The sequence below is a fragment of the Lepus europaeus genome, chromosome 4 (genome assembly GCF_033115175.1).
Source record: "Lepus europaeus isolate LE1 chromosome 4, mLepTim1.pri, whole genome shotgun sequence".
Lineage (NCBI taxonomy): Eukaryota > Metazoa > Chordata > Mammalia > Lagomorpha > Leporidae > Lepus > Lepus europaeus.
Window position 1 is genome coordinate 53306592 of NC_084830.1, and position 22741 is coordinate 53329332.

The 22741-nt window shown below is 38.9% G+C and overlaps 1 protein-coding gene across 1 annotated transcript in view; it reads left to right on the forward strand.

Annotated features, from left to right (window-relative positions):
• NBN (nibrin) overlaps positions 1–18023 on the forward strand; it is a 58011-nt gene extending 39988 nt beyond the window's left edge. Inside the window, exons 14-16 of the mRNA XM_062188281.1 lie at positions 113–226; positions 16056–16105; positions 17843–18023. Of these exons, the coding sequence (XP_062044265.1) occupies positions 113–226; positions 16056–16105; positions 17843–17873 (195 nt within the window). The 3' untranslated portion in view covers positions 17874–18023. The remainder of the gene's footprint in view (positions 1–112; positions 227–16055; positions 16106–17842) is intronic.
• The last annotated feature ends 4718 nt before the right edge of the window (positions 18024–22741 follow it).

Below are 22741 nucleotides of genomic sequence, written 5' to 3' on the forward strand. Positions count from 1 at the left end.
TATAAATATCTGACATGTAAGATTTGCAGTCTCGGCTTTTTAAGCTTTTTTAAAAAATAGATCATCATAATTTGTTAATATGTTTTACCTTACTACTTTTACTATTTAACAGGTCACATTTCCTGGAGCAGGAAAACTGCCACACATCATCGGAGGATCAGATCTAATAGCTCATAATGCTCGAAAGAACACAGAATTAGAAGAGTGGTTAAGGCAGGAAATGGAGGTTAGTTGCAAGTGAAGCCCAGAAACTGGTTTAAATTGCATGTTTACGGTTTCTTAAGAATAAATTCTTAAACCCAGGCAAAAAAAGATAATTGAACTGATATCATTCAGGAAACTCCTTGATATATGAAGTATTAAGATTAATCTGTACTTTTCATAACACTCCTTTAAGGAAATTTTAGATTTATTTTTATTAAATTAAAAAAGTGGGACCTAAACAAGTAGATTAGTTTACATTCTAATATAAACAGGGGAAAAAACCTAAACCACAAAAGTTTAAAAGCAAACTAAAGAATAACAAAAAAGTGTGGGCATGTAGTCATTATTGTTAGGGCTGAATTGGCAGTGAAGAGAGATGACCTCAGTACTTTGTCTTGTGTGAAAGAAGAATTTCCAGGAGGACAAGGCAGAGAGAAAAAAAGGATTTGTTTAAGTCAGAGACCTCCTGCTGAAGCAGCCTGGAGAGGGGTTCCAGGAGATTCAAAAACCCTCTGAACTATGAGGGTCTGAGCCTTTTGTTTTTAATGTGTTGCATAGCCTGTTTTTATTTTATTTTATTTATTTTATTTTTTTATTTTATCTTATTATTTTATTTTATTTTGTTAATATGAACTTCATATGTTTCATATATACAAATTTAGGAACATAATGATAATTCCCACCCTCTCTCCCTCCAGTTCATATTCCTACCCTTCTTCCTCCTCCCTCTCCCATTCCCATTCTTATTTTTTACAAAACTCTATTTGCAGTTAACTTTATACTCATAAGATTAACCCTATACTAAACAGCCCTGTCTTGACGGTTGAGGAACAGTGTTTTTTGTTTCTTTTTCTTTTTTCTTCATACTATTTGTTGAGGGTCTTAGTCTTTTTAAGCACACTTTGGGGGTAAAAAACCAGAACAGTAGCTAACAGTCAGTTAGAAGGTAGGGACAAAACCCATCAAAAGGCTGGATATGTAATATTGTCTGTCCTGTCTGGCTTGCACATGATATGACAAACAAACAAACAGACAAATCAGAAGGGGGATTGGTAACCTCTGTTTTCACAATAATAGGGAACTCAGAAGGGTGAAATCACCACTCACTTACTGTTCTCATGATAAAACTGGAAGCTCCCAAGGAGTGGGATAGGTACTTTTGTCTATTTTTAGGGGAGAAACATGCAGAGGGATTCAGCAGTTTGATCTTGCTAAAGATAACTTTTGAGAAAAGCAAGCATTTTGCACCATCTTAGGGGACCAGCCTGTCTATCGACCCACTTGACTCCTCACAGTATGTAGTTTATTACAGGTAAATTGGTGATAATATAGATAGACAGACTGTTGTTTCTAAATCTAGGAATTTGATTAAACAAATCTGAAGATTTCTCATTTACCATTTTCCTGTATATTGTGCAGCATACATACTGAGAAATGCGCATTAGCATACAGATGAGGGCTTTTATGTCATCTGATCACACACATAACCAACATCCAAACTGAAACAAAACATTACTAGAACCCCAAGAGTTCATGTTTTGTTGTCTCTGTGATCTTATGGAATTCCAATTTGGCATCAGTTAAGTTTTCTCACTTGTTTACTCCCATGTAACATGACCTGTTTTCTATATATTTCATCTCTTTATTTCACTGTACTTTATTTTTGGTAGTATCTTCAGGTTGTCATCAGTGTACAACTTCTGTCTTCAACTCTGGTTGCTATTTCCTCAATCCATTGAGTCATAGTTCAGCCTATGTATTTTTTGTATTACTGAAAGTCTGTTACATTCTTTCTAAATTTTCTGGTTCCTTGCTGATTTAAGTCACTGTTTTCTTTGCTTAATAAGACCAATACCTAAAGTATTTGTGGCTCTATTTTCTGTTCTTAGGCTGCCTTGTTTCTGGGTATCTATTTTGTAATCTCTGTGTGAGAGATCAAAAATATAAGTCTCAGTCATTTTAGGTTCTTGCTAGGCCTGCCATCTTTCAAGAGATGAGTTCAGTCTCATATCCTGCTGTTCCCCACCCCACCCCCTGCATTCTTCCCCAGGTTTGGAAGCAGTCCTGTATGAAGCAGTTCATTGCCTACTGCCCCTTGCCCCCATCCCTAGCTCACCTGAGATATAAAGAAGCCCAGGCCCTGGGGTCTGGGCCCTCTGCCACATGTTTGGTCTGTGTGCATGCTGGCAGTTGGTCAACCTCTGATTGTATTTTCTTTGAATAAATTTGATCTGGCTGTGAATTGGTATCCTGTCTCCTCTTTGTTTCTGTCCCCTTTTCTTTACACTGTGAATTGATCATTTTCCTTGGAATTTTATCTGTGGTATTTCCTTGAATTCTGAGTTCAGGTTTATTTCATCCAGAAAAGCTGTGTTTCTGTCTGCCGATCTTGAGTCTACTTCACAGTCTGTTGTGATTGTTTTTTGGGATCACTTAGGTAGGTTAGTGTGTATTTGGGAGCAGAAGCCTGAAGTGAGATTTTTCTTTCTTTCCTTTACCAAGTGCTAGAGTCAGCAGGCAAGTTTCTTTGCTCTCTGTTGTGCTTTAAGGGTTGTTTTTTTGTTTTGTTTTGTTTTTTTTGTCCCCCCCCCCCCCCACTCTGGTGCTGAGTCTTTGTTAGAGTCCTCTCCTTGGATTTTCTTCTTTGTCACTTCTACACCTTACAGGCACCCAAGAGAGCACAGGTTTTTCATGGTTTTCAGCTAACTGCAGGGCAGGACAGAAGCTGGCTATCGTACTGGCTAACTTCTTAAGTTTCCTTATTTGGTTTGTTGTGAGTGTAGTGTATCCTTTAAGAATTCATTTCTTAAAATGCTTTTATAATTGTTTTTTTTTTAATAAATGTTATTGGAAAATTCGCTTATAAAAGTAGTGTTGTTAGGAAGGTTACTCAGATTTAATGTCCAAAAATCAGAGTGGAAGTCACATTCTCCTTTCCTCTTTTGAAAGAACCAACTGTTCTTTATTATTTCATAAATGTACATACTAAAGAATTATGATAGTACACAAAAGACTGAATGAAGAATTAAAACTGAAAGCCCAGAAATTACCTGTGTAAACCTTAAGCGGAAGCAATATTCCAGACATCTTTTTATTGATGAGGGATGAGAGGCAGAGGACTAAGAAGGGAGGGAGCTTGGTAGAAGGAAGTTAAATGGAAGGCTTTGCTGATTTTGTGTACATGTATTCTGTCTACTGAGATCCCTCTAAGACTAGGGAAGGAAATAGGAGAAACACTGGGAGGTTGTACTCAATATTTGATTTCAAACTGTATGCTTCAGTTTTAGGCACTATTGGCTTCCTGCCATAAAGAGGGAAGACGTTATTTGTACTGTCTACCTCCCATCCTCTACCTTATAATAGTCCTTTTTCCACTTTCCAGGTGACTTGCATGTCTGCAGTAATCCTTCTTAAGTTTGAAAATTAATAACAATCTATTAATTGCTGAGTGATGATTTTTCTCCATTAGTTTCTCCTGGAGTACCATATAGTACTTTGATTTTCTTTTTTATTTTTTTATTTTTATTTATTTATTTATTTTTATTAAACTTTTATTTAATGAATATAAATTTCCAAAGTATAGCTTATGGGTTACAATGGCTTCCCCCCTCCCATAACTTCCCTCCCGCCCACAACCCTCCCCCCTCCCGCTCCCTTTCCCCTTCCATTCATGTAAAGATTCATTTTCAATTCTCTTTGTATACAGAAGATCAGTTTAGTATATATTAGGTAAAGATTTCAACATTTTGCCCATATAGCAACATCAAGTGAAAAAACTACCATTGGATTACTAATTATAGCATTAAATAGCAATGTACAGCACATTAAAGACAGAGATCCTACATAATTTTTTTTTTCAAAATAATTAATTTTCTATGCCATTTCCATTTTAACACCAGGTTCTTTTTTTTTTTTTTTCATTTCCAATTCACTTTATATACAGAAGATCACTTCAGTATATAATTAGCAAAGACCTCATCAGTCTGCGCCCACACAGAAACGCAAATTATAAAAATACTGTTTCAGTACCAGTCATAGCATCACTTGGCTTTAGACGACACATTAGGGACAGATCCCGCATGGGGTGTAAGTACACAGTGACTCCTGTTGCTGACTTAACAATTTGACACTCCTGTTCATGGCGTCAGTAATCTCCCTAGGCTCTAGTCATGAGTTGCCAGGGCTATGGAAGCCTTTAGAGTTCGCTGACTTTGATCTTATTCCGATAGGGTCATAGTCAAAGTGGAGGTTCTCTCCTCCCTTCGGAGAAGGGTACCTCCTTCTTTGCTGGCCCCGTTCTTTCCACTGGGATCTCACTCACAGAGATCATTCATTTAGGTCTTTTTTTTTTTTTCCATGATATCTTGGCTTTCCAAGCCTGCTATACTCTCATGGGCTCTTCAGCCAGATCTGAATGCCTTGAGGGTTGATTCTGAGGCCGGAGTGTTGTTTAGGACATCTGCCATCCTATGAATCTGCTGTGTATCCCACTTCCCATGTTGGATCTTTCTCTCCCTTTTTGATTCTATCAGTTAGTATTAGCAGATACTTGTCTTGTTTGTGTGATCTCTTTGACTCTTAGACCTATCAGAGCTATCAATTGTGAGCTGAAATTGATCACTTGGACTAGTGCGATGGCATTGGTACATGCCATCTTGATGGAATTGTGTTGGAATCCCCTGCACATTTCTAACTCCACTATTTGCGGCCAGTCCGATTGAGCATGTTCCTAATTGTTCATCTCCTCCCTCTCTTTTTCCACTCTTAAATTTAACAGGGATCACTTTTCAGTTAAAATTTAAACACCTGAGAAAAATTGTGTGTTAATTACTGAGTTCACCACTAGTACTAGAACAACAACAACAACAACAAATACTAAAAAGCATAGAGTATTACATTGTACATCTAAAGTCAGGACAGGAGCTGATCAGTTCATTGTTGCTTATAGTGTCCATTTCACTTAACAGGTTTTCTCTTTGGCGCTCAGTTGTCACCGATCAGGGAAAACAAATGATATTTGTCTCTTTGGGACTGGCTTAATTCACTCAGCATGATGTTTTCCAGATTGCTCCATCTTGTTGCAAATGACTGGGTTTCATTGTTTCTTACTGCTGTATAGTATTCTATGGAGTACATGTCCCATAATTTCTTTATCCAGTCTACTGTTGATGGGCATTTGGGTTGGTTCCAGGTCTTAGCTATTGTGAATTGAGCTGCAATAAACATTAATGTGCAGATGGCTTTTTTATTTGCCAAATTAAATTCCTTTGGGTAAATTCCAAGGAGTGGGATGGCTGGGTTGTATGGTAGGGTTATGTTCAGGTTTCTGAGGAATCTCCAGACAGACTTCCATAGTGGCTTAACCAGTTTGCATTCCCACCAACAGTGGGTTAGTGTCCCTTTTTCCCCACATCCTCTCCAGCATCTGTTGTTGGTAGATTTCTGAATGTGAGCCATTCTCACCGGGGTGAGATGGAACCTCATTGTGGTTTTGATTTGCATTTCTCTGATTGCTAGTGATCTTGAACATTTTTTCATGTGTCTGTTGGCCATTTGGATTTCCTCTTTCAAAAAATGTCTATTGAGGTCCTTGGCCCATCTCTTAAGTGGGTTGTTTGTTTTGTTGTTGTGGAGTTTCTTGATTTCTTTGTAGATTCTGGTTATCAACCCTTTATCTGTAGTATAGTTTGCGAATATTTTTTCCCATTCTGTTGGTTGCCTCTTCACTTTCCTGACTGTTTCTTTCGAAGTACAGAAACTTCTCAATTTGATGCAATCCCAAATGTTAATTTTGGTTTTGACTGCCTGTGCTGCTGGAGTCTTTTCCAAGAAGTCTTTGCCTGTGCCTATATCTTGCAGGGTTTCTCCAATGCTCTCTAATAATTTGATGGTTTCAGGTCGTAGATTTAAGTCTTTAATCCATGTTGAGTGAATTTTTGTGTAAGGTGATAGGTATGGGTCTTGCTTCAAGCTTCTGCATGTGGAAATCCAATTTTCCCAGCACCATTTATTGAATAGACTGTCCTTATTCCAGGGATTAGATTTGGATCTTTGGTCAAATATAAGTTGGCTGTAGATGTTTGGATTGATTTCTGGTGTTTCTATTCTGTTCCATTGGTCTATCCATCTGTTTCTGTACCAGTACCATGCTGTTTTGATAACAACTGCCCTGTAGTATGTCCTAAAATCAGGTATTGTGATGCCTCCGGCTTTGTTTTTGTTGTACAGGATTGCTTTGGCTATTCGAGGTCTTCTGTGTCTCCATATGAATTTCAGCATCATTTTTTCTAGATCTGAGAAGAAGGTCTTCGGGATCTTGATGGGTATTGCATTGAATGTATAAATTGCTTTTGGGAGGATAGACATTTTGATGATATTGATTCTTCCAATCCATGAGCATGGAAGATTTCTCCATTTTTCGGTATCCTCTTCTATTTCTTTCTGTAAGGTTTTGTAGTTTTCATCGTAGAGATCTTTAACGTCTTTGGTTAAGTTTATTCCAAGGTATTTGATTGTTTTTGTAGCTATTGTGAATGGGATTGATTTTAGAAGTTCTTCCTCAGCCGTGGCATTGCCTGTGTATACAAAGGCTGTTGATTTTTGTGCATTGATTTTATATCCTGCTACTTTGCCAAACTCTTCGATGAGTTCCAGCAGTCTCTTAGTAGAGTTCTTTGGGTCCCCTAAATAAAGAATCATATCATCTGCAAAGAGGGATAGTTTGAGTTCGTCCTTCCCGATTTGTATCCCTTTAATTTCTTTTTCTTGCCTAATAGCTCTGGCCAAAACTTCCAGAACTATATTGAATAGCAGTGGTGAGAGAGGGCATCCCTGTCTGGTACCAGATTTCAGTGGAAATGCTTCCAACTTTTCCCCATTCAATAGGATGTTGGCCGTGGGTTTTTCATATATTGCTTTGATTGTATTGAGGAATGTTCCTTCCATACCCAGTTTGCTTAGAGTTTTCATCATGAAAGGGTGTTGTATTTTATCAAATGCTTTCTCTGCGTCTATTGAGAGAATCATATGGTTTTTCTTCTGCAGTCTGTTAATGTAGTGTATTACGTTGATTGTTTTGCGAATGTTGAACCATCCCTGCATACCGGGGATGAATCCCACTTGGTCTGGGTGGATGATCTTTCTGATGTGTTGTTGCATTCTATTGGCCAGAATTTTATTGAGAATTTTTGCATCTATGTTCATCAGGGATATTGGTCTGTAATTCTCTTTCAATGTTGCGTCTCTTTCTGGCTTAGGAATTAAGGTGATGGTGGCTTCATAGAAAGAATTTGGGAGGATTCCCTCTTTTTCGATTGCTCTGAATAGTTTGAGAAGAATTGGAGTTAGTTCTTCTCTAAATGTCTGGTAGAACTCAGCAGTGAATCCATCTGGCCCTGGGCTTTTCTTTGTTGGGAGGGCCTTTATTACTGTTTCAATTTCTGTGTCAGTTATTGGTCTGTTTAGGTTTCTATGTCTTCCTGGCTCAATTTAGGGAGGTTGTATGTGTCCAAGAATCTGTCCATTTCTGATAGATTTCCCTGTTTGCTGGCATACAAGTCCTTGTAGTAATTTCTGATGATTCTTTTTATTTCTGTGGCGTCTGTTGTTACGTTTCCCATTTCATCTCTGATCCTATTGATTTGGGTCTTTTCTCTTCTTTTTTTAGTTAGTTGGGCCAATGGGGTGTCAATTTTGTTTATTTTTTCAAAAAACCAGCTCCTCGTTTGGCTGATTTTTTGTAATGTTTTTTTGGATTCAATCCTGTTGATTTCTTCTCTGATTTTAATTATTTCTCTTCTCCTACTGGGTTTGGGTTTGGTTTGCTGCAGATTTTCTAGATCCTTGAGATGACTTGAAAGCTCATCTATTTGGTGCCTTTCCAATTTCTTGATGTAGGCACCTATTGATATAAACTTTCCTCTTAACACTGCTTTTGTTGTATCCCATAGGTTTTGGTATGTTGTGCTGTTATCCTCATTTACTTCCAGAAAATTTTTGATTTCTCTTTTAATTTCTTCTATGACCCATTGTTCATTCAGGAGCATGTTGTTCAATCTCCATGTGTTTGCACGTGCTCTAGGGATTCCTGAGTTGCCAATTTCCAATTTCATTCCTTTGTGATCTGAGAAGCTGCATGGTATGATTCTAATTCTTTTGAATTTGCTGAGACTTGCTTTATGGCCTAGTATGTGGTCAATCCTAGAGAGGGTTCCATGTACTGCTGAGAAGAATGTAAAGTCCTTAGATGTAGGATGAAATGTTCTGTAGATGTCTGTTAGATCCATTTGGGCTATAGTGTCATTTAAATCTACTGTCTCCTTGTTGATCTTCTGTCCTGTTGATCTGTCTATCTCTGAGAGTGGAGTATTGAAGTCCCCCAGTACTATTGTATTGGGGTCTAAGTCTCCCTTTAAGTCCCTTAACAAGTCTTTTAAATAAGCTGGTGCCCTGTAATTAGGTGCATATACGTTGATAATCGTTATATCTTCCTGTTGAATGGATCCCTTAATCATTATATAGTGCCCCTCTTTGTCTCTCCTAACAGTTTTTGTGGTAAAGTTTATGTTGTCCGATATTAAGATGGCTACGCCCGCTCTCTTTTCATTTCTGTTGGCGTGGTATATCTTTTTCCAGCCTTTCACTCTCAGCTTGTATGGATCATTGTTGGATAGATGGGTTTCTTGTAAGCAGCAAAAGGATGGGTTTTGTTCCTTAACCCAATCGGCCAATCGGTGTCTTTTAACTGGACAGTTCAAGCCATTAACATTCAATGTGACTATTGAGAAGGAGTAACTTTGCCCTGCCATTTGCCAAAGATATTTTCTAATATCTGGTTTGAGATTCCTGTGATCTTTTGCTCTGAGGTTTCCTTCCTTTACCTTCTTTCATATTGGTGACCGTGTTTCTGTGTTTCTGTATGTAAGACATCTTTAAGCATCTTTTGCAGGGCTGGACGAGTGGCGACAAATTCTTTCAATTTCTGTTTGCTGTGAAAGGTCTTAATTTCACCTTCATTCACAAATGAGAGCTTTGCAGGATATAATATTCTGGGCTGGCAGTTTTTCTCTCTTAGTACCTGGGCTATATCTCGCCATTCTCTCCTGGCTTGTAGGGTTTCTGATGAGAAATCAGCTGTAAGTCTAATTGGAGATCCTCTGAGAGTAATCTGGCGTTTCTCTCTTGCACATTTTAGGATCTTTTCTTTGTGTTTCACTGTGGTGAGTTTGATTACGACGTGTCGTGGTGAGGATCTCTTTTGATCATGTTTATTAGGGGTTCTCTGAGCTTCCTGTACTAGGATGTCTCTGTCCTTCTCCAAACCTGGGAAATTTTCTGCTAGTATCTCACTAAAAAGGCCTTCTAATCCTTTCTCCCTTTCCATGCCTTCAGGAACTCCTAGAACCCGAATGTTGGGTTTTTTAATAGTATCCTGTAGATTCCTGACAGTATTTTTTAGATTTCTGATTTCTTCTTCTTTTCTTTGATTTGACTGTTTCCTTTCCTGTTCTCTGTCTTCTAATTCCGATATTCTCTCTTCTGCTTCATCCATTCTGTTTTTAAGGCTCTCTAATGTGTTTGCCATTTGATCTATTGAGTTCTTCATTTCATTGAGGTTTTTTGTCAGTATCGCAGTTTCCTGTTCCACTAATTTTTTCATTTCATTTTGATTCCTCCTTAATATTTCATTTTCACGGGAGAGATTTTCTATCTTGTCCATTAAGGATTTCTGTAGTTCAAGAATTTGTTTTTGAGAACTTCTTACTGTTCTTATGAATTTTTTGAAATCTGCTTCTTGCATTTGCTCTATCTCTTCATCTTCATAATCTTGCATTGGCGTGTCTTGTTCACTTGGGGGCGTCATAGTGCCTTCCTTGTTCTTGGTACCTCCGCTTCTATGTTTCTTGCTTGGCATGTTAGAGATAATTTGTGGTGTTTTTGTTTTTGTTTTTGTTTTCTCTCGTTATACTATGCCTCTAAGTGAGCTGTCTGTTTTGTTGGAGCCTTAGGGGCTGTGATGGGTGTGGCCAGAGAGCTATGCTGTGTAAAGAGCGACTCTCCCAGATTACTTGCTCCTTGCTGGGACGCTCTCCCTCTCTCTCTCTCTCTTTTTTTTTTTTTTCTTTTGACTCAGTTGGGAGTGGAGTTGAGGGATTCGTTTGATCTACCCCTGGGACCATACACAGAGTTTATGCAGCCCTCAATGTGTTCTCCAGTTTCGCTAAAGATACTGAGTTTGGCTGAGCTTTACATATGTAAAATCGCGGTGCTCTTTGTTTTGCTTGGTGAGTGAAGGGAGAGGCCTCTGTTCCCCCTCCCCCCAATGTCTCGGACTTCTCAGGTCTTTGTCTTACCGTCCTCCGTTCCTGCGCTGGCGAGATTCTGTGGCTCTGGCTCCTCTCCCGCCGCTGCCGCTTGGCTCGTCTCGGTTGGTTTTCCACGCGGTGGGTTCCCTGTAAGTCCTCTGTGTCTCATCCACAAGATCCGGAAGCGTTTCCTCTGCAGTTTTTTTTCTTGAGTCTTTTCCTGAGGCTACAGTAATTCCACTTTTCTGAAAGTTTATTTTCCCAAACTAAGGCACACGTCCTCACTATCCGCCATCTTGGCTCCGCCCCCCAGTACTTTGATTTTCAAGTGTAGTTCTTCTTCATTTTAAGAACTTCTCTATTGTATCTTTTAATATTGTTTATATTTGCTGGGCTTTCTACGTTTAAGGCGTAACTTCTGTTTCTTTTGTATTCACTGGTTTTCTTAAGCTGTTTTACTACATTCAGATTTCAGATGCGTTCTGTTCCTTACCAAATGTGTGGCCTTGGACAAAATATCTAACTTTGTGCATCTATTTCCTCATGTACAGAGTGAGAAAAATAATAGTACCTCTATTCCATATACTTGCTCTAAGGATTAAATAACATACTATTCACAAAGCACTGGGCTGGCGCCATGGCTCACTTGGTTAATCCTCTGCCTATGACGCTGGCATCCCATATCGGCACTGGGTTCTAGTCCTGGTTGCTCCTCTTCCACTCCAGCTCTCTGCTGTGGCCCGGGAAGGCAGTGGAGGATGGCCCAAGTCCTTGGGACCCTGCACCCACATGGGAGACCAGGAGGAAGCACCTGGCTCCTGGCTTCGGATCAGCGTAGCTCCAGTTGTAGTGGCTATTTGAGGGGTGAACCAACGGAAGGAAGATCTTTCTCTCTTTCTCTCTCACTGTCTAACTCTTATCTGTCAAATAAATTAAAAAATAAAAAAGTTTAAACAAAGTATTTTTTATCAGTGGAAACAATGTTAACTATTCATAATTTTATTTAGTTCCAAAAGGATGTTATTATGGTTCAGTTTGTTTACTTAGCATTTCTCCTTTTTTAATTGGGGTTTTTCTAACCTAACATTTTATTCTTGTTTCACAATTTAATTAATTTTATTTATTTATTGTTCTTGAGCTGTTATTTCTTACAGACTAGGTTCTTCATCTATCTTTTGCATGTTCTGTTCCAGTATCTCTTTTTTCCCTTCTAGTATGTGGAGTGGCTTTGCAGTTTTCTTTCATCTTCAATTTTTTAAAGTGAAATATCCTATCCAGACATTCTGTGTAAGGAAAAGGGAAACAGAACAGAGAGAAGGTAGGATACGAACTCACAGCCAAAATGAATTTATTCAAGAATAATAAACTCACAGAGGTGGAAAACTGCTGAGGTGCACCCACACTGAACATGTGGCAGAGAGCACAATCCTCTAGGGTCCGGAGGGAGGGGTTAATAGGCAGAGGTGAGTTTCTCCATACAGGTTTTTCCCAGGCTTTCAAACTTGGAAAAAAATGCAGGGGGTGGGGCATGGAACAATACAGGACATGAGGCTGAACTGGTCTCTTGATAAAAGGCAGAGGAAAGGGATAAAATGGTATTTTATCTACTTTCAGGCAAGGAGTTAAAATGGCTGAGGCTTATGTCCCTGTTCCTTCATTCTTTTTGCTGTGTAAAGCATCTGTTGTGTAAAACACCGTGTGCCATTTTATGCAGGGGTTACATTGTAAAGTCAGTTTTTTGGGGGAGGTAGGGGCAGAAATTGAATGTAATCAGAATTACTCTCAACTTTCTTAGCTTGTCCTTGAAGAATAGAATTACTCTGCTGCCCCACCATCAGTATGACCACCTGCTCAGTGCAAGGCACACAGTGTGTCCCATCCAGTTTCTGTTGCCTGCATGCATGGAACTGGGGAAAGGAGGCTCAGCTTGTGCTGCGTGCAGCTCTTACTGAAAGGGTGAGCTAGCTGTCTCCTGTACCAGGCAGTATTCTCTATCCCACAAAAACAATAACCTCGCATTTTAGTATTTAGGCAATTGACCCAATTTGTCAGGTGTCCCCGGGCCTCTGCTTTTGGTCAACAACCTGTTTGCTTACCTCCCCATGCCATTGGTCATGGCTCAGCAGCCTGACAGTAGTTGCTTTCCCTGCTCAGGTTACTTTTTCCTGAAACTTGAGGTACTAGTAAGAATTCTAAGTTTTGACCAGTTCTAGAGCACTATTCAGTGGTTGGGCACAACGTGTGGAATCACTTGTATCAGAATCTTTGGGTTATTTAATTTACACAGCCGTGTTTTCAAACTCTTTGGTATAGGGTCATATTCTCCTTAATTGATCTCCACTGCTGGATGTTGTTTGAATGGTTTTGGAAAGGGGGGAGTTAAGAGAATGATAGTGCTGCAGCTATTTTTTTTTCTATTTTTATTTATTTCATTAGGAATTAAAGAAAAAGGGCTGTGTTCTAGATTTATTCTACCTAATCTCTTTTTGCCAGAATGATTTTAGGTGCTCTATGTGAAATTTACTCTAAGACTTGACTTTTGCTGCCTAGCTATTGCTTACATACATGAAGGAATTACTGTGTTGACTGCTCGTTTCCCAAGACGCCCTCACCCATGCCCTACACAAACACTCCTTTTCTGAATTCCCTATCTTTTGTTCTTTTTGAGTCATTCTTACTCTACTTCCATTGCAAACCAGTGTTGGTTTTCATTACTGATGGAGTCAGTTCCTGAAGTTTCATTCAATTTAGGACTTTTCCATTCTGCATATCAGGCATAGTAATTATCTGAACTCTGTACAAAACTGGTTTGCATTTTAAAAGTCTCTCTGAATTGGGTTCTCTCACACCATTGAAAAATGCTAGTAATATGAGGTAGTTCTATTTCTTTTTTTTTTTTTATTGAACTTTTATTTAATGAATATAAATTTCCAAAGTACAGCTTATGGGTTACAGTGGCTTCCCCCTCCCAAAACTTCCCTCCCACCCACAACCCTCCCCTTTCCCACTCCCTCTCCCCTTCCAATCACATCATGATTTATTTTCAATTCTCTTTATATACAGAAGATCAGTTTAGTATATATTAGGTAACGATTTCACCAGTTTGCCCCCATATAGCAACACAAAGTGAAAAAAATACTGTTGGAGTACTAGTTATAGCATTAAATAAGAGTGTACAGCACATTAAAGACAGAGATCTTACATAATATTTTTTTAAAAAATTAATTAATTTTCTATGCCATTTCCAATTTAACACCAGGTTTGTTTTTTTTTTTTTTTTTCATTTCCAATTCTCTTTATATACAGAAGATCGATTCAGTATATAATTAGTAAAGATCTCATCAAAGGGATCACACAAACAAGACAAGTGTCTGCTAATACTAACTGATAGAATCAAAAAGGGAGAGAAAGATCCAACATGGGAAGTGGGATACACAGCAGACTCATAGAATGGCAGACGTCCTAAACAACACTCTGGCCTCAGAATCAGCCCTTAAGGCATTCGGATCTGGCTGAAGAGCCCATGAGAGTGTTGTAGGCATGGAAAGCCAAGATACCATGGAAAAGAAAAAAAAAAAAAGAAGAAGAAGACCTAAATGAAAGATCTTTGTGAGTGAGATCCCAGTGGAAAGAACGGGGCCAGCAAAGAAGGAGGTACCTTTCTCTGAAGGGAGGAGAGAACTTCCACTTTGACTATGACCCTATCGGAATAAGATAAAAGTCAGCGAACTCTAAAGGCTTCCATAGCCTTGGCAACTCATGAGTAGAGCCTAGGGAGATTACTGACAGCATAAACAAGAGTGTCAGATTGTTAAGTCAGCAACAGAATTCACTGTGTACTTACATCTCATGTGGGATCTGTCCTTAATGTGTTGTCTAATGTGCAGTGATGCTATAACTAGTACTGAAACAGTATTTTTACACTTTGTGTTTCTGTGTGGGTGCAAACTGATGAGATCTTTACTAATTATATACTGAATCGAGGTAGTTCTATTTCTTAATGCTGTTTTGCTTAATGTTTTTCTAAGGTATATGAAATAAGACTTTTTACATTTTTTCTTATACTGTTCTACATATTTAAAATTAGCATCCAGAAAGCTTCTAAAAATATGCAGAATAATGATACCAGCAGCTTTTTTCACAGCTGCTTTATGGAAATCATGTGTCTTTCTATTTATATTTTGTGATCCCTATTAGAAAAAGTGAAAAGATGTAATTTCATTTTGATGTTTCACTATATGAATAGATCTAGTTCCTACAGGTACCCTTGTAGGCTCTTTAAAAAGACTCAGCCCCAATTTAACAGCTGACATTGTCAAATCTCATATATTCCAGTTGAGTTCTTTAGCCTTTGGCAAGTTAATTAACCTATAGCTTCTGTTCCTTTGGGAAAATAGTGTAAAAATAGGAATGAACTTAAATGAAGATTAAATGATTTTCTTAGATAAAAACTTAATATCTGGAAGCATAAATGTAAATTATTAATAATGAAAATAAACAGCATCTGCATTTAAGAAACAAGGTTTTTTAGGTAGAATTAGGAGTAGAAGTAGAAGTAAGAATTCTGTAGCTGAATTTTGGGGTAAGTTCTTCATAGCAGGCATTATTTTTAAATGAAAGCAATCAGGATTCCTTTTTTAAAGAAGTGAAGAACGTGTTCCTTGACATGTAGTAGCTGCTAAATCATTACTGAATGAATGTACATTGTGAGATGGTAAAATGTGGAATGGAGGAAAAAGAAGGAAATCTGGGCAGAGATAGAAACATGAACGAAAGAAGAGAAAAAGTCATAAAGAAATCATGGTGATTCTGGGGTTTTGTTGCTTTTGGTTTGTGGTTCAGTTTTAAATGACATACAGGTTTGTGAAGAGGCAGATGAAAAGTGAAAAAGTGACTTGGTGCTAGATTATAAAGAGACTTTTACATTTTAAGGGTCAGACTCCAGAGTTTGTTTTCTTTAGTGGGGGGGTGAAGTCACTGAAGGGTTTTGGATGGCAAATGATGGCATCACAGCTGGGTTTGAGGAAAATGCCCTCAGCACACAGTTTTTCCAGTCCCAACTTTCTAAGATGCTAGTGGCTTGATGACTTTGTGTTTACAATTACTGTCTGGCTGGGGTAATTCAGCAGCGGCTTCAACATCCTGATTTGGGACCAAACAGAAGGGAGCCCATTTGCCACTGGGAAAATACTGCCATCTCAAGTCATCAGTGGTCTTACTCCAAAGCACTGACGTTTCATTTAGTAAAAGGGTTCTGCTGAAACATTGATTAGAAACTCAACGAGTTAGCAGTCTGTGTTGGTTACCTGTAAGAGGAGACAGGATAATGAGTGTTGTTTGGTTGAAGCACTTGTGTAATAATCTTAGCATGAAGTGAAAACAGAAAGGACCTGTTGAAGGTGGAGACAGGATGGAGGCAAGAGCTGGAAGACATGGTGACCTGCTGGTGTGGAAATCTCAAAGATAACTGTGACCTATCAATCTAGATGTTCATGAACTTTATATTCACTCCTGAGCAAATGTTTGAAATTCTGTTAATTTCGACAGGTACAAATTCAGCAGGCAAAAGAAGAATCTCTTGCTGATGATCTCTTTAGGTAAAGTTTGATTTCAGCTTTCTCATATGCTTTTCTGCTTTCAAAAATGTATATAGATTCATTGCTATTCATAGAGATTAAATTTTTTTCCTTCTCTCCATGTAGATACCTAGTCCTTCACCAGAGGAATGTTTTGTTTTTAACATAGCTATTTCCTTGTATTACTTGAATACCTTATAACTGGGTTTTCTGGATATAGCATTGTGATTTGGGGTTGATGCACTTGTTCTGTATCACAAAGTACTTAAAATTTGTGTGGGGTCATTCAGGCAAAAGGCAGGTTACTGAGCTTGATGAACTTGGCTTATAAATTTGTGAGGTTTTTTCAGCTCTCAGAAGCATTATGAATGAATGGGTTTTGAATTAAGACAAATAAAATGCCAGACCATTTGTTTAATTTTAATTGGCACATACAGAAAAACAGAAGGCTGGATTAGAGTTTCAAAGCAGGTTTTTGTGGGAGGTTTTAGAGGAGTTGTAATGGGTGACAGAACAAAGTACTATACCTTCTGCAGCCAGTTTGGTTGATTCCCTGATTTTGAAAATACTGACGGACAATATGGATTTTTTTTTTTTTTTCTTTTTTGACAGGCAGAGTGGACAGTGAGAGAGAGAGAGAGACAGAGAGAAAGGTCTTCCTTTTACCATTGGTTCACCCTCCAATGGCCGCCGCGGCCGGCGCATCTCGCTGATCCGAAGCCAGGAGCCAGGTGCTTCTCCTGGTCTCTCATGGGGTGCAGGGCCCAAGCACTTGGGCCATTCTCCACTGCACTCCTGGGCCACAGCAGAGAGCTGGCCTGGAAGAGGGGCAACCGGGATAGAATCTGGCGCCCCGACCGGGACTAGAACCCTGTGTGCCGGCACCGCAAGGCGGAGGATTAGCCTAGTGAGCTGCGGTGCCAGCCCAATATGGATTTTTTTTTTTTTTTTTGACAGGCAGAGTGAACAGTGAGAGAGAGAGACAGAGAGAAAGGTCTTCCTTTTTGCCGTTGGTTCACCCTCTAATGGCCGCCGCGGTAGCGCGCTGCGGCCGGCGCACCGCGCTGTTCCGATGGCAGGAGCCAGGTGCTTCTCCTGGTCTCCCATGGGGTGCAGAGCCCAAACACTTGGGCCATCCTCCACTGCACTCCCTGGCCACAGCAGAGAGCTGGCCTGGAAGAGGGGCAACCGGGACAGGATCGGTGCCCCGACCGGGACTAGAACTCGGTGTGCTGGCGCCGCCAATATGGATTTTTTTAAGATGACAATTATTATGGCTTAATACTGATTTTCTTAAGTAGTAAATGAGATTGTCAGGTTGCCCAATTATATTTGTTTAATTGATGCAGGAGAAAATTTTTAAACCAATAATTATATTTTCGGTTCATTGTGCTCTTTTGTGCAAATGGTATACTTTAATTTGCAGTTGGGGGTAGAAGTATGTGGGATCTGTTTCAAGCCATGTTGTAAGAAATATAAACACGTCCTGATTTTTAAACTGTTGCTTTCATTAATTTTAATGCTTTATAGGATTTTTTTAAAATATTGATGATGTTACAGTCTTAAAAATAGTGATAAAAGCAACATCAAAAGAATAAATAAAAATATAATTTCAGTACTTAATATCAGATCCTAAGGATAAAATTGTTATTTTCATCCTATTGGCTAAAGTGTGGCTATAGTTTGAAAGCCCTTAGCTTTAAAATGAGTGACCATCCCTATCTAAATATCCTTCAATTTCATTTCTTTCCTTAACAGATATAATCCTAATGCAAAAAGGAGAAGATAACTGAAGGTTTTAAAAGGAAGCTATTGAAAAATATTTCCAGCAAGTATTTACTTCAGTCTAACTGGGATATATATAGTATATAGAAGAGATTTTTAAGTTGCAAACATTTTGTGACCTAAATTTGTTAAATAAAATGCACAAAACTCTGTTCCTTTCTTGTGTGACTTTGAATATTCTTCTGTTTTCAGGCTATCATACCATCTAATTAAGCTTTTCTTTCTTTTTTTTTTTTTTGAAGATTTATTTATTTATTTGAAAGAGTTACAGAGAGTACTGAGAGAGACAGAGAGAGATCTTCCATCCATTGGTTCAGTCCAAATGGCCTCAACAGCTGGAGCTGGGTTAATCCAAAGCCAGAAGCCAGGAGCTTCTTCCGGGTCTCCCATATGAGTGCAGGACCCAAGGACAAAGCCATTGTCCACTGCTTTCCCAACTGCATTAGCAGAGAGCTGGATTGGAAATGGAGCAGCCAGAACTTGGCACCCATATAGGATGCCAGCACTGAAGGCAGCAGCTCTACCTGTTAAACCACAGCACTGGCCCCAATTTTTTCTCACTTTTAAATGTGCTTTTTATTTATTGAATTGTTAATATAGTCACAGTTCAAAAGTCTAAAAGTATGTACAGTTAAAGACCAAAATTTCCCTTCCACTGCAGTCCTAGTTACTTGATACCCCTCAGAAAAAGAAATCCATGGTACCTATTTCCTGTGAGTCTTTCCAGAGATTTTTAATACCTATTCAAATTCCTTCATGTAATTTTTCAGTAATTTCCTGTACAAATAATAGGATAACATATACAGTGTTCTGCACTTAGTGATTTTTCATTTAATAATTGTAAGATCATAGTCATATCAACATAATTTTTACTTTTATTTTTTTCTTCTGTTTTGTTGTCATCTAAAACTGAAGGGACCCAGCTGAAATGATTCAGTGGTTGAGATGTCGGCCACATACTGTTCTAGTATTAAAAACTGAAGAATATATGGAAGACTTCATCAAGCTTGTGGCTACTGTCATGAGAACAAAAAGACCTTGTATATCCCTCTGGTGGTCTTAAACGGGCTGAGTGTACCCTCGTAGAGATTCTTGAATCCCGGTTTTCCTGCCTATAAAGTAGAAGTAATGAGACTCTGTTGTTATTGTTAAACCTTAAAGGGATGTGGTAAGAATCAATGTCTTCTTTCAAATTTTCTTGCATATACAAGTGACTTTCATCCCCAAACATTAGAATTTGGATGAAGTTTTAATCAATTCTGAGGCTTGAAAAAGAAGTCATTTAAACTTAAAGCTTCCTGGTCTTACATGTTCTACCACCCTAATAAGCTTACCATTTTAGGTTGTTAGACCAAGCATGGAAAATTAGAGCATAAATTAATATATATTGTTGCTTGATCTTGGTGTTCCCCATACGCAATCAAGGCAGGTCACCACATGTAGTATCTGGCTAAGATACCTTCTACCTTTAACCAATCCTCAGAGAATACTCTGTTTATGAAGATAGTTTATAAATATGGTAGCTCTTTTTTTTCTTTGTCATATTCTCACCCTTCATTATCTTTTCAAATATTTTGTTTAGGAAAAAGTTGCTGAAGGTACATACAAAGCATTGCCCTCCATAACACTGAAAGAATATAATGATTAATGAGAAAAAATCTCATCTCCATGGGAACTGACAGCGTGAGTTAATACAAACCCTCTAAGTTTTACTTAGCATAAAAGGTACTATTCAAGGGCCGGCGCTGTGGCTCTCTAGGTTAATCCTCCACCTGCAGCGCCGGCATCCCATATGGGCACCAGGTTCTAGTCCTGGTTGCTCCTCTTCCAGTACAGCTCTCTGCTGTGGCCCAGGAAGGCAGTGGAGGATGGCCCAAGTGCTTGGGCGCCTGCAACCGCATGGGAGACTGGGAGGAAGCACCTGGCTCCTGGCTTTGGATTGGCATAGCTCTGGCCATAGTGGCCATTTGGGGGGTGAACCAACGGAAGGAAGACCTTTCTCTATCTCTCTCTCTCTCACTGTCTAACTCTATCTGTCAAATAAAAAAAAAAAAAGAAGGTACTATTCAGTAGATGGAATTTTTTTATCATTGTGCATAGATGTTTCAGCACTGCTCAGTCTTTACCAGGCTGTTAACTGTGTCCTGAACAACTTCAGTCACAGACCGACTTGGATAGCATTACATGCCTTTTCCTCTGGCTCTAATGTGAGTTCTTTTCCTAGTCTTGTACAGTTTTGGAGAATGAAGGGGAGGACTATCCTGCCTTGTTTCTTGCTTCATTAGATAGATGGGAGCTATGCCCCCTTTACTAGCCTAGGGCTTTAGCCATGGGTCAGCCCACCTTCCTGGTGTCAAGGAACAGGTGCCCTTCCCTTTAGTGATAATCACGGCTGCCCATTCCCCAGCAGCCTTTCTGGATCACATCCTCTTTACTTTCTTAGTAAAAATACTTAGGAGTATCTTTGTCTCACACTTCTTCCTAATTCCATAATTGAATCCTTTTGGTTGGTCCACTTAATGTAGCTCTGGTTATCAGAATTATGGTCATGACCCAAATTTCCTTGTTAAGAGATTGCAGTAAGTTGAGACTTGGGGTAAAATCTGATCTCTCAAGTTGAACAAGGCTGTGGGCACAGGGTGTGGCTGGGTCTTTGGGTAGTCACTGTGGGTGGCTCCACATGCTTGGAGCTCCCTGATTCCCTGGTGAGAGTCATTGCTGCAGGATCGGTGTGCACACCGAGAACTACAAGGATCCTTTGTGTGGTTCTTGTGGCAGACTGATTGGATATTATAGCCACTGGGGCTAGGAAACAGGCATTGGTCTCCTTGGAGGAGAGGAGGTGAGCATGAGACTATGCCATCAGAGCTTAACAAACCTCCCTTCTGATTAAAAAAAAAAAAGATAGTACCATACCCAATTTAGGTGTGACCTTGGACACGCCCCTCATACTGGAGAACTAAAGAGAGCTCCCTGGCAACACCCAGCATATGCTTCAGGGTATTCATGTAAAGAGCAGACACTCTACTCATCCACAGAGGCCAAATCTTCTCGGACCACAGTGGAATGAAGCTGGAAATCAACAACTCAAGAATGTCTAGAACATTTGCAAACACATGGAGACTGAACAGCATGCTCCTGAATGAACAGTGGGTCAAAGAAGAAATCAAAAGAGAAATAAAAAAAATGTTAAGGAACAGTTTTTATTATATATATATATGTGTGTGTGTGTGTGTGTGTGTTGACCTCTTAGTATAGAATTAATCTTCTGTGCATAAAGTTAGTTGAAAATAGATTTTAGTAAAAAATAAGAGTGGGAATAGGAGAGGGAGGAGGAAGAAGTATGAGAGAGCGGATGGGAGAGTGGTTACAGTGGGAAGAATCACTGTGTTCCTAAAGTTGTATTTTTGAAATGCATGACGTTTGTATATCTTAAATAAAGGCTTCTGGGGCGGGGGAAGATAAGTTGATTATAGATACATAAATTTATTTCTGAAGCTTTTATTCTATTCCATTGTTCCATGTGTCTATTTTTGTGCCACTACCATTCTGCTTTGGTTACAATAGACCTAAAGTATGTCTTCAAATCTGGTATTTTGATGCCTCCAGCTTTGTGTTTATTGTTCAAGATTGCTTTGGCTATGGGGTCTTTTTTGTTTACATATGAATTTCAGGATTTATTTTCTAATTCTATGAAGAATATCCTTGGTATTCTGATGGGAGTTATACTGACTCTGTAAACCACCTTGGGTAGCATGGACAATTTGATAATATGAATTCTTCCAATCCATCAACATGGGAGTTTTTTCCATATTTTTTGTTCTATGTCTTCTTCAATTTCTTTCATCAGTGTTTTGTAATGTTCATTGTAGATGTCTTTCACATCCTTGAATTTATCTCAAGGTACATATATATGTGTGTATTTTTGTTGCTACTGTGAATAGGATTGCTCTCAAGTTCTTTCTCAGCAACACCCTTATTGGTGTATAAAAATGCTGCTGACTTCTGTATGTTGATTTTGTTATCTTGCCACTTTGCTGAATTCATTTATGAGTTCTAATACTCTCTTGGTGGAGTGTCAGCCTTTATTGTGTTCAAGAGGAGAAGAAAATTAGATATTGCATACCCTCAGCCTCCAACCTTTTTATCATTTAAACTATATTTTTAAAGATTGGTTTATTTATTTTGAAAGAGTTACAGAGAGAGTAAGCAGGACTTGAGCTACTGGCATTGTGGGTGGCAGCATAATCCCCTACACCACACCAGCAGCCCCAACATTTGTATTTTTTTATTTGACTCACTGAGTTTTTTGTTTCTAATATTTCTGTTGGTTCTTTTTCAGTTTCTCTGCCAATTTCTTATTCATATCATGCACAGATTTCATTATTTTGTTTATCTGTATTCTCTTGTCTCTTTGAGTAACCTTTGATTTTTTTTTAAGATTTATTCATTTATTTGAAAGGCAGAGATAGAGATAGAGATAGAAACTGATTTTCTATTCACTGATTCACTCCCCAAATGGCCACAATAGCCAGGGCTGGGCCAGGCTGAAGCCAGGAGCTAGGAACTTAATCCGTGTGTCCCACAATGCCGGTGTCACAGGCGGCCGCTTAAACCCATTGTGCCACAACATCAGTTCCTCTGAATTCTTAATCAGACATTTCATCAGTCTCCCTTCATGTTTTCATTAGCTAAAGTGTTAATTTGTTCCCTTTTGGGCATCTTAGTGCCTTGTTTATTTGTATTTCTTGTGTGCCTATATTGATTTTTGTACTTCTGGGGGACCAGTTCCTAGCCTTTTTTTAGAGCATGGTTTTCATGGATTGAAGATTTGCCTTAACATATGCCTTAGGGTATCAGTTTTGTAGACTA